Source organism: Danio aesculapii, chromosome 10 (assembly GCF_903798145.1).
Source record: "Danio aesculapii chromosome 10, fDanAes4.1, whole genome shotgun sequence".
Taxonomy (NCBI): Eukaryota; Metazoa; Chordata; class Actinopteri; order Cypriniformes; family Danionidae; genus Danio; species Danio aesculapii.
The window spans coordinates 41,258,946-41,274,975 of NC_079444.1; the positions used below are offsets into that span (position 1 = coordinate 41,258,946).

Consider the following 16,030-nt stretch of genomic DNA (forward strand, 5'->3'; position numbering starts at 1 on the left):
TTCAAACACAGAACAGACAGCAATGAATGGTGTAGACACTAACCTACATATTTATTCACAAGATGGCACCAAAGAGTCAAAAATTTTTAATAAAAAAAAAATTATATATATATATATAGATGTAATTACATGGATGTGAGCATATTCACTGACAGGCAAGGTGATTGGAAGTTCCTGGATGTTATTTAGCGGTTGTTACTTTGGAATAACAACTTGAAAATGTCACAACTGGCCAATCAGAATCAAATAATATAGAAAGCAGTGTAATAATTAATACCTTGATGGTAAAGTTCGTTAAGACAACCTTGAGTTTGGCTTGAGAAAGCCTGTTGGCAGTAGTTTATGCATGTATGGATCTGCTGAAGAAGGGAGGGAGGGAGGTATGGATGGATGGATCTATTGAGGGAGGGTGGGATGGATGGATGTATGGATGTATTGAGGGAGGAATGGATGGATGGATGGATGGATGGATCTAGTGAGGGAGGGATGGATGGATGGATGGATCTATTGAGGGAGGGAGGGATGGATGGATGATCTATTGAGGGAGGGATGGATGGATTTACTGAGGGAGGGATGGATCTACTGAGGTAGGGAGGGATGAATGGATCTATTGAGGGATGGATGGATCTATTGAAGGATGGATGGATGGATATATTGAGGGAGGGAGGGATGGATGGATGGATCTACTGAGGGAGGGAGGGATGGATGGATGGATGGGTGGATCTAGTGAGGGAGGGATGGATGGATGTACTGAGGGAGGAAGGCATCTACAGAGGGAGGAATGGATGGATCTATTGAGGGAGGGATGGAAATAACTTAACGTAAATTAGCTTTTATTTTGAATGTTTTAATTTGATGCTAGATTGAATTAGCATGTTAGCATGTGTCTAGTATGAATTAGGGTGTTAACATGATCCTACTATGGATTAGCAAGAATTTAGTATGAATTAGCATGTTGTTAACATGTTTCTAGTACAAATTAGCATGTTGTTAGCATGATTCCAGCATGAATTGGCATGTTGTAAACATGATTCTTGTATGGATCAAGCATGTTGTTATCATGATTCTACAATAGATTAGCATGATTCTAGTATGATAATAATACAGTGGTGGCCAAAATAATTAGGACCCCTGACAGATCTGAATATATTTTTGACATCAAAACATGATTTAATTTCATGAAGTTCATGAAACTGGCAGATGCTTGGAGCACAACAGCAGATGAAGCGAGTCTTACTGTTTTTATCCACTTTTAACTGTAATATTTTTATGTCTCTATCTTTTGCAACGACGAATATGATTGCATAACATCAACAGTGAAACAGGCCTAGCTTGTTTTTAATAAGGAAAATTACCTAAAATGACCCTTTAGCATTATGGCAACTTTGTAGATATTTCCTTTTCTTGTGTGTATTGTAAAGAACAATTCAGCAAGACTAGTGAAACCTCTGAAATATGCCAATTCTAATTATTTTGGATGATGTATTTGTTATTTATTTATTTTTTAGCATTTTTGGTTTCGGTTAAGAACATCCAGAAGTTTGGTGCATCATTTTTATTTCAGAGCATCCCCAATTTCTACAATATTTTCTTTGTCCATTCCATCATGATATGCAATTTATACCTAATTAAATCAATTTTAAATTAATCTTCTTTTTGTTGCACCCTGTGTTTGTATTCCCCATGGCAGGCTGCTGGTCTGAGACCCCATGAGGCCACCAATGTTCCCTCAGGACCCTGAAAAGCTCATCCAGCTGTCATGAGGACGGGGAACAAACAACATTCGGGCAATAAACAGCCTTCGGGGAGTCAACTCCACAGATACACAGCCAGCCGGCCGCCCAAAACACCACTGGGGAGGAGAACTCAACGGATGATCCATGTGTCCTTTACAGGGTCCTGGAGTTCAGCCAGAGCCCCTAAAAACCACTCAGACTTCAACAGGCTTTTGCTAAATAATGCGTCAGAAATAGTCACATGATATCTCGAATTAACATTAATATTGCTACATACAGATGGAGTTGACGTTTCTAAACATTATAATTTCAAAACCTAATTTCTTTTATCTTTGTCATGATGACAGTAAACAATATTTGACTATATATTTTCAAGATACTAGTATTCAGCTTAAAGTGATATTTAACGTTATATTTAAGCTTAAAGTGATATTTAAAGTGATATTGCGTTCTGTATATGAACGTCGCCTCGTGGTTCCATCCCTAAGAGGGAAGAAATCACTTTCCCGAACTCTCGCATTCAATCTGCCCAGTTGGTGGAATGAACTACATCAGAACAGCAGAGTCACTTGCTGTCTTCAAGAAACGACTAAAAACTCAACTATTTAGTCTCACTTTCTCTCCTAATCTGCAACTGCCTCTCTGGCTATACCACTAACTGTACTCTCTCTCTCTCTCTCTCTCTCTCTTAAAAAAAAAACAAAAAAACATTAGTAATGCTTTGCTTCTTAGACTTTACACACCTGAAACTTGTTTATAGCGCTTGTTCACTGCTGCTCTTATAGTTGTGTAAATTGCTTCCTTGTCCTCATTTGTAAGTCGCTTTGGATAAAAGCGTCTGCTAAATGACTAAATGTAAATGTTAAAGGCTTAACTAGGTTAATTAGGCAAGTCATATACATGTATGACAGTGGTTTGTTCTGTAGACAATCGAAAACAAATATTGCTTAAGGGTGCTACTAATATTGACCTTAAAATGTTTTTTTTTTTTAATCTAAAACAAATCCGACTTTGACCAGGAGAAAAGATATTATAGGAAATACTGAGGAAAAAATCCTGAATCTGTTAAAAATCATTTGGGAAATACTTGGAAAAAAAGTCAAATAATTTTGACTTCAACTGTAGGTTAGTGCAATTTGAGGCTACAAATTGTATTCAAATAAACATGTTGGAGAAAAACTTTCATCTTAACATTTTTTGATGAATAAAATGTTGCATCAACATAATCAGGAATATTATACTGTAAAAAATTCCTTCTCCAAAAACCTAACAGATATTAATAAAATGGTGAAGTTTGGTGTGAGCGGAGATTAGATCTGTGTCTCATTTTGAGAATATGGATTTTAAAATTATGGGTACCACTTCAGTTTAAGAACCAATTCCCACTGTTAACTAGTGGCTTGTTATCAGGATCTTAGCTCTTTATCATTACTTATAAGGTAGATATTCTGCATGATTTTATTCCATAAACCTAATCCTACCCTACACCGAAAATAACTACTACCTTACTAACTATTAATAAGCAGCAAATTCCTCAAAAAGGAGTTTGAGCAAAGTCATAATCAATGATTAATAGCTTACAATAAAGTGTGACTGAAATATGTATTGTAATTGAAATCTACAGACGTAAAAATAAATAAATAAATAGAAATTATTTATAATAGAAATAAATAGAAACAGTTGTATTTTGAATGTATTTTGAATGATTTTTTTTTTTATTAGAAACAAATAAATAGACAGAATCTGCTCTTTAAGATCTCAAAATTCAGGGTTTCTGGTAGTACCCAGTATATCAAAGTCTACTAAAGGAGGTCGAGCCTTCTTATTTATGGCTACTAAACTCTGCAATAGCCTTCCTGATAATGTCAGAGGCTCAGACACACTCTCTCAGTTCAAACAAGTTTAAAGACCTATCTTTTTAGTAAAGCACACACACAAGGAGTCACATAACTGTATGATGCATAAATGTGCTCCATGCAGGTGATTGGGCTTGACAACCTGTGAAGAGATGATGCCAACCATCGAGGACTTCCAGGACAACACATATACTTAATACATCACCTATATGTAGTTCTGGGCAATATGGCTAAAAAAAAAAAAAAAATCATCATGATTTTTTTTCATATCAGTCGATATCGATAATTATCATAATGAGTGTCAAATCTTAATATCTTTAAATTTTATAGGATTTTTAGCATGCCAATCGCTTTGTGCAGCTGACTTAAAACATTTTGTGAAATGTTTTAGCTGTCTGACAATATAAATAAAATAATAAACAAAAAAAAACTATCTTAATTCAGCATTTACTGTAAGTTTTCAACTATCAAAGACATTACCTACAAGTTATTGGATATTATTGTTTAACATCAGAAAAAAAATATTAAAACAAGTTTGGGACATGCAAAAGGTGAGTTATTGGTGACAATTTAAAATTTTGGATGAACTCTCCTTTTAATGGTGAGTGTGGTGAATTTAGGGTGAAATATCCTTTATATATATATGATATATATATATAAAATAAATATATTTTATTTATGGATGTTAACGATTACTTGATGATATATTGATTGTCAATAACCCTTTAATCGATAGACCTTATCGATGACTGATTAAGCATGGACATTTAAAGGTTTAGTTATGCTTTGCGATGTGAGTCGTGTCCACGCATTACATAATCAAGTGTGTGCAGTTCTTACTTAAAGAGTCTTGACATCGCATATTACGGGACGCATATACGCAGATCTCCGTTAAATCCGCGGGTGTTATAACCAATTATATCTTACAGACTGGCACGAATAGGCCTATGCAGACTCAATTTATAAATCGCACATCACGGAGAGACATGCGGAGAGCCTCTCCATTCACTCAACGAGATTCTGAGCTCTCCTATCCTTCAGACTGAGTTTATTTTTCTGAGGTAACCTAAGAATACTATCAGTGCTGCGAATAGCTTGTAAAGACTGTCCTGCTCATGCTGCTCAAACCACGCTTTAATGAATTAAATTGAAACCGTGAAAACAGTTTAACGGATTGTTTTGGTGCTAAAGCATATACTATAGCGGACTTGTTTTTGTTGTTTTGTTGTTGAAGCGCTTTACCTCAGATGTTATTCGTTCTTCTTGTTTATGTTGTAGATAACTGACCAACAAAAGATACATCAAAATTAAAGAGCCAATATTATACATGAAATAGGGTCATATTTAGGTTGTAAGGGTCTCCAACAACAGTCTAATATGCATGCAAGGTCAAAAAACACTTTCCCAGCGACTCCCATATGAATCGTTCAGCGATTCATTTGTACCCAAACCCCTCCTCAGCGCGAAGCTAATTTGCGCTTATTGGGCCGATGACAGCCTGCTGCGATTGTCGACGACACTGACAGGCTTCAGCACGAGACAGAGTGAAATGTCCAGCAGATAATCAACAATATAAAAGTAGTCACAGTGCATACACGTTTCATAGTGGATTTTGGCTGCCAGTGGGTGAATGTAAATACAGACGATGGACTAGAAAATACTGACGACTAACTATTTTATTGAGCAAAAAGTCCAAGAACTGGCGAGGAGATCTCCTAGCACATCACAGTCTACCTGCTTTTCACACACACACACACACACACACACACACACACACACACACACACACACACACACACACACACACACACGGGTGGCGCGTCCATAGCGGTGTCGGCGACACCTTCCTCACCACCCGCGTCCTAGTTATATCCGCGAATAATAATTCGACCGGTGTCTGTGTGTCTCTGTGTGTGTGTGTGTTGCTTTTTTTTCTGTTAGTGGGCGGGGCCGCAGGTTTCAAATCTCCCGGGTTTGCGCGTGCAACTACTTGTGTTTCGTAGCCGTGTCATCACGAAACACCTAATGACTCGTTATCAAGACGACTCGTTTGAAGCACTATGAGTCGACTCTTTTATAGATGAATCAACAGTTTTAAACACTGTACACTTACAGATTTAAGCCTTAGCTGGACATTTCACTTCACTTAGAGCTGTGTTACACACTATATGGAAAAGCATTTTCAAAAACCCATAATATGGGCTCTTTAAGTTACACATTATTCAACAAAAATATATATAAAGTGTATATATTTTAAGTTTGTGCCCACCTTAAACAACTGCGGGTGGACGATGTTTCACTCCGTGGAAAATAAGGATTTAGGCTTAAGGCTGTTGTAAACGTCTGTCATATATTTGCTGCATTTTTAATATATCATTATTTTATAGAGTTTGTCTTGAGCATCGGATTTCTCCTCAGAGATTATCCTTTAAAAAAAAGGCTGATTATTTTACCATCAGTGGGAATTAGACCATATGAATTCAAAGAAAATATCTTAACATTAAAAAGAAAACATAAGCTTGACAACAAAAGATCCGATCAATGTCGTAACAAATGCCCTTAAATAATGCAGCTTGTAGTTTACAGCATGCATCTAGTGTTCATTGAGATGTGTTTGAGATTGTGTTGTCTGTCATATCTTTCGTCTGTCTTTTCGGGGGGGTTTCTCGTAATGCACAGCTTTAGAAAATGATGACATGAAACTCTGCTGGTTTACCAACACTTGTTTGGGTCTGTAACTTTATTAGCATCTTCATAAGGGTGGTATTGTTTTAAACGATGAAACAGGTTTGTGGTGCTGCCTGCTTTTGATGACACAAGTCATTTGCAGTTTGCTCTGTCACCTTGCTCTGTTTTGTGTCAGATTGCAAAAAACTAAGTAGTGCCAGACTCATGGGCATCGCTAGACCCAATTTACTGGGGCACGTAGAGCGCGCTGCTCTTCTGCCAGTGCAAGTCTCGGTAGTTAACATGCGCGCCAAAAAAGTAGGCAACTTGCTTGTCACGTGCTGCTCATGCGTTGTAAAACCGGCGTAACGGCCTTTTTTGTTTAGCTAGTCGACAAAACTAAAGTTTAAACAATGAGACGGTAATCTTACTAAGCATGCCTTCTGATAGAGTTATTTGTATGAAGCAAAAAGGAGGGATGAGGAGAGATGGGGTATCAAGGAGGTAAAGACTTAATATACCTAATTCTCTGCCATGTGTCAAGTCTAAGACAACAGATAATTCTATAAAACATCATTTTGTTTGTATTTTATTGAATTGTCTATAGAATTTCATTCATTTAAGAAATCTTTTGCATAAATATTAATTTCATGTGGAGTTGTGTAACTCCAGTTGTGTATATTTATTATATATATATATAATTATTAATATTATTTTTTTTTAGGAGGGGGAGGGGCGGTGCCCCAGTAGAGCTTTATATCTAGCAACGCCCCTGGACTACTGAAGTTTAGTGACGTTTCTTGTCAGCAAAGTCTGTGACATATTTTACCTTATTTTTTCTTACTCCTCTAAGTGCAACTAACACTGTATGGCTGTCAACTTGTACTGCGTGCGGCACCCGGTAGGGCAGGCAGCAAAATGCTTCTGCAGCATTACGCATACTGACATTATCGTTTTATTGATAATATATCGTTATAATTATCGTTATCGAATCATCGCCCAGCCCTACCTAAATGTTCTAAAATTGCAGGTTAATGTCTGTATATAATAATGTACATTTGATTGTAACTTTAACTTAATTTGATTGTAATATAATAATGTGCACCTTTTGTAAAGCTGCTTTAAAACAACTATTGTACAAAGCGCTTTACTAATAAACTTGAATTGTTCAAATACATTAAGTTTTACATTTAAAAATTATTTAGTTGTAGTCCCGACTTAATCAAAATCAAACAATAATTGTTTGTTCATAATGATACTGAATAGGTTAAAGTAGTGGGAACGTGAGCTATGAAAACTTACTTAAATGTTCTTTCTTTCGTGCTATATCTGAGAAAAGATTTATACTTTGAAATTGAATCAATGCTGTAAATAAATATAAAAAGAACAATGAAATGCAGGAACCCAAGGGAATGGTTTATCCCATATTTTCTCATGTTTATCTACATAAGCACATGTATGAACACGTGTGTGCTCTTCATTTGATGTAGCTGTTAGTGCGTCTGAATTGTCCCTCAGGGATCATTAAAGTGGATTAGTCAAGCAAGGACAGCAGCTGAGCACCGGAGTGTGGAAAGACATCCGTGAAAGTAAAACAGTGAGTCAGGGAGATGCAGAAGTAATGCTCGGGACGGGGAGAACAGCAAACAGTCAAGCTGTTTGTCAGAATAAATCTGGCTCCTCTGTGCAGGGTCACAGGACAGCAGAGCATGGGGATGTTAGTCACTGAAAACAGCCATCTGGAGGTTTTTAGGGAGTCTAAAGAGGTTTGGAAACAGTGAATAAATCAGTCCAGATGGAGGAGAGTGGAGAGCAGAGGAAACCATATGAAGCTATTATAGGTGACAAAACTGAGATCCTACTGACATGCATTATGCAATACAAATGATCGCAATAATTATGCGTCATTCCGATTATTGTAATTATGTTAATTCAATTAGGTGAATCGCAGTGGGGCTGTTTACACCTGGTCACTTCATGTGTTTTTTTATGATGGGATGGCTATCTGATCCTGAATAGGACAGGTGTAAATGCATTTGAGATGGATATATAGTTGAAGTCAGACTGTATATATTAGCCCTCCTGTATATATTTTTCGCCAATTTCTGTTTAACAAAACGATTAACACGTTTTTAAAGCATAAGTTTTATTAAATAATCTCTAATAACTGATTTATTTCATCTTTGCCATGATGACAGCGCATAATATTTGACTAGATATTTTTTAAGATACTAGTATTCAGCTTAAAGTGACATTTAAAGGCTTAACTAGGTTAATTAGGAAAGTTAGGGTAATTAGGGAAATCATTGTATAACGATGGTTTGTTCTGACAATCGAATAAAAAAAATATTGCTTAAGGGGGCTAATAATATTGACGTTAAAATGGTTTAAAAAAAAGTTTAAACTGCTTTTATTCTAGCCGAAATAAATAAATAAGACTTTCTCCAGAAGACAAAAAAAATTACAAAATACTATGAAAAATTTCTTGCTCACAGGAGGGCGAATAATTTTGACTTAAACTGTAAATCTGATTGCTCAGACCTCTTCAGGAGGGGGTCTGGGATACAGGTCTAAATGCATCCGGTCGTTCAAACCACATATGTAAATTTGACTCCTCCCATAAATGGAAAAAAATTATAATAATAAAAATTACATTTGACCGTCAGATATACAAGTGCAAACGCATAAGTAGGGCCAGAAAGAATCTGCAGACAATATTTTCTATTTCTGCAGAGAATTTTGGTAAAAATCTGTAGATTTCTGCGGAATTATTTTGGGAGTATCATAACTAAAACCTTAATATATAAAATAAAAAATATCATCTTTTAAACTTTTATTTAATGTTTAAAATGCAAATCCAATTAGATCCACCTTATTTAGTTAACAAAGCAAGTCTCTCATTTGAAATATCTACTAAAAGACAGAAAATATGACTGTAAAAACTGCATTGTAAATAAATCAGATGAACATTTTCATATTAGTCAATAATATTACTGAAATTAATTTAAAAACTGAATATATATAGATATTACACATATTTACTCAAGTAAATAAACAGAATTAATGATGGGCTAAAAATCTGCGGAATTCTGCGCATGCAGATTCCATGGGGGCCTATGCATAAGCAACAGAAGGCCACAGATGACCGTTTGAGATGTTTGTTTTGTTGTATTTACACTTTATCTGTTTTATTATCATTACTCAAGCCTTGGTGTCATATGATTCTTCATAAATATTCCTAATAAGGTGATCTGCTGATAAACAAACATTTTTGATAGTTATTAATGTTGAAAACAACTGCTTGATATTTTTTATACGAAGAGTGAAATGTATAAGTTAATAAAAACAAATAAAAATATTTTCAAACATAAACGTATAATTTTTTAAATTAATTTAACACTTCTTTTCTGAATAAAAAAAAATCTAAATATCCTATAAAAAAAAAAAACATACTGACTCCACATCAACAAACAAACAGTAGATTCATATTTCCCTGGACCATAAAACCAGTCTTTGTCAAAGTACACGATTTTTCTTTTGTGCAAAAATAATTTAAATATTAAGTAAATATAATGTTCCATGAAGGTATATTTCCTGCTGTAAATGTATAAAAACTTAATTGTTAATTAATAATTTACATTGCAGAGAAGTAAATTTAGACAACTTTAAACATGGGTTTCCCAAGATTTAGATTAAACCCTCAGATACCAGATTTGCAACCATCTATCTATCTATCTATCTATCTATCTATCTATCTATCTATCTATCTATCTATCTATCTATCTATCTAATAAATAATTAATATCTTAGCCAAACACTATCCTATTCCAACAAACCATATATCAATGAAAAGTTGTTTATTTTACAGTGCATAAATCTCAATTTCCAAAAATGTACACGTGTGACTGGTGTCACAAATAGTACAATTTTCTACTACACGCTGATTATTATTAAAGCAAAATATACAGTTGAAGTCAAAATTATTCGCTCTGCTGTGATTTCTATTCCAAATGATGTTTAACAGAGCAGTGAATTTGTGTATTTCCTATAATATTTTTTTTTCTTCAGGAGAAAGTCTTATTTGGTTTATTTCGGCTGGAATAAAAGCAGTTTTACATTTTTTTAAATACATTTTTAGCCCCCTTAAGCAATGTTATTTTTCAATCGTCTATACCAGTGTTTCCCAACCCTGTTCCTGAAGGCACACCAACAGTACACATTTTCGACCTCTCCCTAATCAAACACACCTGAATCAACTTATCATAACATCAGAAGAGACTCCAACACCTGAAGTTAATGGGTCAGAAAAGGGAGACATCCAAAATATGTACTGTTGGTGTGCCTCCAGGAACAGGGTTGGGAAACACTGGTCTATACAATAACTTGCCTAATTAACCTAGTTAAGCCTTTAAATGTCACTTTAAGCTGAATACTAGTATTTTGAAAAATATCTAGTCAAATATGATGTGCTGTCATTATGGCGAAGATAAAAGAAATCAGTTGTTAAAACTATTATGTTTAGGAATGTGTTGATTTTTTCCTATTTCTTTCCATTAAACAGAAATTGGGGAAAAATATTCAGGAGGGCTAATAGTTCTGAATTGTACTGTACGTTTCCTCATGTGTTTAATAAAAAAACAAACCCTGCACTAGAGGAACGGCTTCACAAATAATATGCGTGGCATAAATATCACACCATCGATTCACACATCTCCAACCCGCTCTGAAACTCTGCAGAGCGCCACAGTCCTGCAACAATGCATGCGGCCTGCAAAGTTTTAAAGATGAGAGAATATGTGACAGCGCAGGTTAAACTGAGGCAAAGTCAAATGACAGCCAGACCCTGCAGACTTACTAATTCAGTCAATCGTGAATCTATGCTCTATATTTAGCCTCCGGAAACTTCAGTGAAGGCAGAGCACGCTGACTACAACTCATCTTAGTAAAACTCAAATCAAGCCTCCCTGAATGACCTTCACAATGTACATTACGAGACGCCGGAACCATCTATTGTGCTTCCAGTGCTCCTCTGATGTTCATGTTTAGCAGTTTACTCAAGAGATGGACAAAGTATTGTACTTTATTACTAGTAGTGTAACGGATCGCTAATCTCACGCTTCAGATCACACAAGGGTTAGTCATGGATAGGACTGTATGGGATCAAATCCCCGCCTAAAGTATCGGGTTACAGATTGAAAAAATAATGCGTGCAAGTAAAAAAAAATAAAAAATAAAAGACATTGCATGTAAAATTATAATGAGTAAAAGTGAAAACTAAACACAAAATAAGAAACGAGGTCGCGAAAGAAAAGATGAGCATGAAACAAAAATGAAAACACGTTTAGACAAAACATTACTGCAAGAAACGTTTGGTTTTTACAAACAAAACTTTTTACTGTTTTACAAACAGAACCAGTCATTTTAATAAAAAAAATATCAAGAATTAATTAGCGTATAAAAAAAAAAGTTAAGTTTTATACTGTGTAATAAATCTTTTCTACTGTTGCTGATACTGCTTAATGTAAAAATCTAACATTATAATCTAATACAAGAGAATATTTAATTAATGATTTAATAATTTACTCATAAAAACGTTTCTTTACAAGATTGATCAGTTTTGAAGATCTATTCAGTGACATATTTTTGATGGTTGTTTGTCGCCACCTATTGGTTAAACAGTGTAACTGCTACAAGATTCAATAGCATCAATAATAGTGATTTTAATCTTTACCATAATTATCAGTATTTATATCTGAACTATAAACTGTTATCCCAGTACATCAGCGTTTTTTTTAATGCAGCACATCGAAGGATTAATAAAAATATGCATTTAGATGCCACCACAACTTCTTCCATACTATATATAAAGCCATAGTATCCTAATATTACCATACTACCGGTAAACCGTGCAACCCTTATATATAAATATAATAAATATATAAATATAAGGGTTTACTGGTACTATTGTAGTATTAGGATACTACGGCTCTAAAATATGTCCAGTGCCACTGTACTTTGTAAACGGTAGTATCGTCATTAATGGTTAATCTACGATAGATAATTTTGCATGTGAAAGTCATTAAAATGCTCACACATTTGTGCAACAATAGATCCTTTTATCTGAATAGTCTGTGGAGCTCTTTAAAGTTGCAAAACTGTAGATTTTACCATTTCTGACCACTTCATTTAGCCTAATTTTGTTGGGAAAAAAAATAATATTAATAAATAAATATATATATATATATATATATAATTAATTTTTGAGATAATAATCGACACATTACATGTACTCCGAACTGTGGGTTGTGATTAACTGTGATCCGTTACGCCCCTATTTATTACTGCACTGATGCAAATTCAAGTAGGGCTAAATCGACAACAAATCTTATTTTGTGATTTAGAGATTGTCTTGCAGGTCATGAAAGGAAAGTACGGTGATCAGACGAGTAGTAAATCTCCTCCAGAAGGCCAGAGGGTGCTCTCACACAGAAAACCAAATATGCCCCAAAGAAACCCAGGAAATACCAGTCTATGGGAAATCTGTATAGCATTTGCAGTATAAATAGATGATTAAACTGCTTAGATTTGATTCAATGGGATTAATAAACACATGAGCACGGCAACATATGGTTTTCTGACAGCATATCGGAGTTCTTATTATTATAATTTTCCAGATAATTATGTATAGTGGTGTAACGGATCACAAATCTTACTGTTCGGATCACATGACGGGGTTTTTTTTGTCACGGATCGGACTATTTTTTGGATCTGCCAAAAAGGGGAGGAGACAAATGTCATTTGCTTTCCATTTATTACAGAAACAGCACTGCAAAAAAACTTTTGTTTTAACAAACAGAACATAGAAGCTATAATTTAATTAAAAATAAAATGAAGAAACAATCAGTTGAATAAAAACAAATTGCTAAACATTCAGTGCTGTGAGAAATTCACTGTTACTACTACTGTTGCTGATAACACTAAATCTATAAATCTAACATTATAATTTGTACAACCCATATTTATTTTTAGTCTCATTTTTAATAAATGACTCAGTTATTCACTCATAAAACTTCATGTTTCATTGCTAGATGATCATTTTTGAAGAATTATTCAGTGGCATCTGTTTGATGGCTGGTTTTCGCCTCCTATTGGTTAAATAGTGTAATTGCTGCCTACAACTTTCATTTGAGCGTCAAGTTAAATGCATATGATGGTGATTTTAATCTTTACCATAAACATCAGTGGTTTTATCTAAACTATAAACTGTTATCCCAGTGCGCCCGTGTTATTTGACTGTTTGTAAACTAAAGACCATCTTTCTTGATTTTTGAGTTTTTCAAACACAGACTTGAATGCAGCAATTTGAAGGATTAGTAAACATATGCAGATCACCATCATTTATAATTTAGAGTGATTGTTGAGATCTTTTAATGGTTAATCATGCAGCCTACACTGAATGCATTAATGCAGGCTAAACAAGAAGTGACAGAAAACACCTTTAATAACCTAAGAAACCCACCACATGCCAAATAACGCACCAAACACAACTTCTTCTGTTGTCATTATATTTTACAGGAAAGCCTAAATGCTTTCATAGATGTGATTTGAAGGGCACGAGAGGCAAACCATAATCCATTACATCTGCTAATAATGAATGCAATGACCATTAAAAACACCATTATCACTGCTTAGAATGTTATTATCATCGAGGTAAAGTTGGTTTTATATTCGCACATTCATTAGTGACAACTTGTGAGACGCTCTCTGTATTGTACTTTCAATATTCGCTCTGAAATCGCATGCAAGTGTGACTTCAAAACAACATTAGCACTACTGTGAACAATGTTGTGGTTTGATTGAGTCATTGGCTACTTACATTTACATTTAGTCATTTAGCAGACGCTTTTATCTAAAGCGACTTACAAATGAGGACAAGGAAGCAATTTACACAACTATAAGAGCAGCAGTGAACAAGTGCTATAGACAAGTTTCAGGTGTGTAAAGTCTAAGAAGCAAAGCATTAGTAATGTTTGTTTTTTTTTTTTGAGAGAGAGAGAGAGAGAACAGTTAGTGGTATAGCCAGAGAGGCAGTTAAGATTAGGAAGGAGAGTGGAGACTAAACAGTTGCGTTTTTAGTCGTTTCTTGAAGACAGCAAGTGACTCTGCTGTTCTGATGTAGTTAGGGAGTTCATTTCACCAACTGGGCAGATTGAATGCGAGAGTTCGGGAAAGTGATTTCTTCCCTCTTAGGGATGGAACCACGAGGCGATGTTCATTCACAGAACGCAAGTTTCTGGAGGGCACATAAATCTGCAGAAGTGAGAGCAGATAAGAAGGAGCAAAGCCAGAGGTCGCTTTGTAAGCAAACATCAGAGCTTTGAATTTGATGCGAGCAGCAACTGGCAGCCAGTGCAAACGGGTGAGTAGCGGAGTGACATGTGCTCTTTTGGGTTCATCAAACACCACTTGTGCTGCTGCGTTCTGAAGCAGCTGCAGAGGTTTGATAGAATTAGCTGGAAGCCCGGCTAGTCGAGAGTTGCAATAGTCCAGTTTGGAGAGAACAAGAGCTTGAACAATGAGTTGAGCTGTATGTTCAGATAGGAAGGGTCGGACCTTTCTAATGTTATAGAGTGCGAATCTGCAAGATCGAGCAGTTCTAGAAATGTGGTCAGAGAAGTTTAGTTGGTCATACTTTTATAATTTCTCTACTTAGAATTTGCAATTAATACTTTTCAGAAATTGTATTAAGGTTTATCTCAATTGCTATTATGAAATAAGTTGCACGTTTTATTTTGTGTAAGAAGAGACAAATGATAAAGCCAGAATGAATCTCCAATGTACAATTCACTGATTCAAATGATCCAGTCAGAGCGAGTCTCTAGCTAACAAATCATTTTATTCAATTGATCACGTCAGATTGAGCGTAAAGTTAACAATTCAGTGAATCACTTAATAAGAGTCAGAACGAGCTCTCAGTTCACAGCTTATTGACTCAAATGATCCAGTCAGATCTAGCCTCCAGTTAACACCACAATGATTCAAATGATCTGTTCAGATGAATCACAGGAGATGATCAATGCAAAATGACTCAACTCACCTCAAAAAGCTTGATCAGGGACATCATATAGAGTCTGCGGATGCCGAAGGACACGCCAAGGATTGCAGGAACGATGATGAAGACCAGAAGAAGGGTGCACCATACGGTTAAGGAGATGCCCAGGAGCATGCATATCAGACTGTCGAAGGGGAAAAGGTACGACTCCATCTTGACCGAAATGTAGAATGCTTTAAAAGTGACGAGATTACCTAAACACAGACTGCTGGACTCCTCTAAAGTGCCTCAATTTCTGAAGCCTGCGCTGAAACATGGACTTCATGGGCATATATGGGAAAATGATCATTTATGCCTGAAACAATGGACAACTATCCAATAGATGAACAAATGATAATGCTACAGACGTGTCAGTAAGACACATCGGGGTTAAGGAAAAATAAATAAATAAATAAATAAATAAATATAACTGGAGTGTTATATGTAATAAATATGTGTTATTGTCCAGGATTTCCTCTGGATGATTCCATCTGCTTCAATGGCCTATCACAGTCTCACATCAAGGTCCACAGCCATTTCTGACATATCTAAGGAGGGAAAAAATGGGCACATACTTATTAAATACATACATACATACAGTTGAAGTCTTTATTAGCTTTATAATTATTAGCCCCCCCTTTGAATTTTTTTTTCTTTTTTAATTATTTCCCAAACGATGT

The 16,030-nt window shown here is 35.3% G+C and overlaps 1 protein-coding gene across 1 annotated transcript in view; it reads right to left on the reverse strand.

Annotated features, from left to right (window-relative positions):
- Positions 1-15,894, reverse strand: part of gpat4 (glycerol-3-phosphate acyltransferase 4) — a 35,496-nt gene extending 19,602 nt beyond the window's left edge. The window contains exon 1 of the mRNA XM_056467109.1: positions 15,357-15,894. Within this exon, the coding sequence (XP_056323084.1) occupies positions 15,357-15,524 (168 nt within the window). The 5' untranslated portion in view covers positions 15,525-15,894. The remainder of the gene's footprint in view (positions 1-15,356) is intronic.
- Between the last annotated feature and the right edge of the window lie 136 nt (positions 15,895-16,030).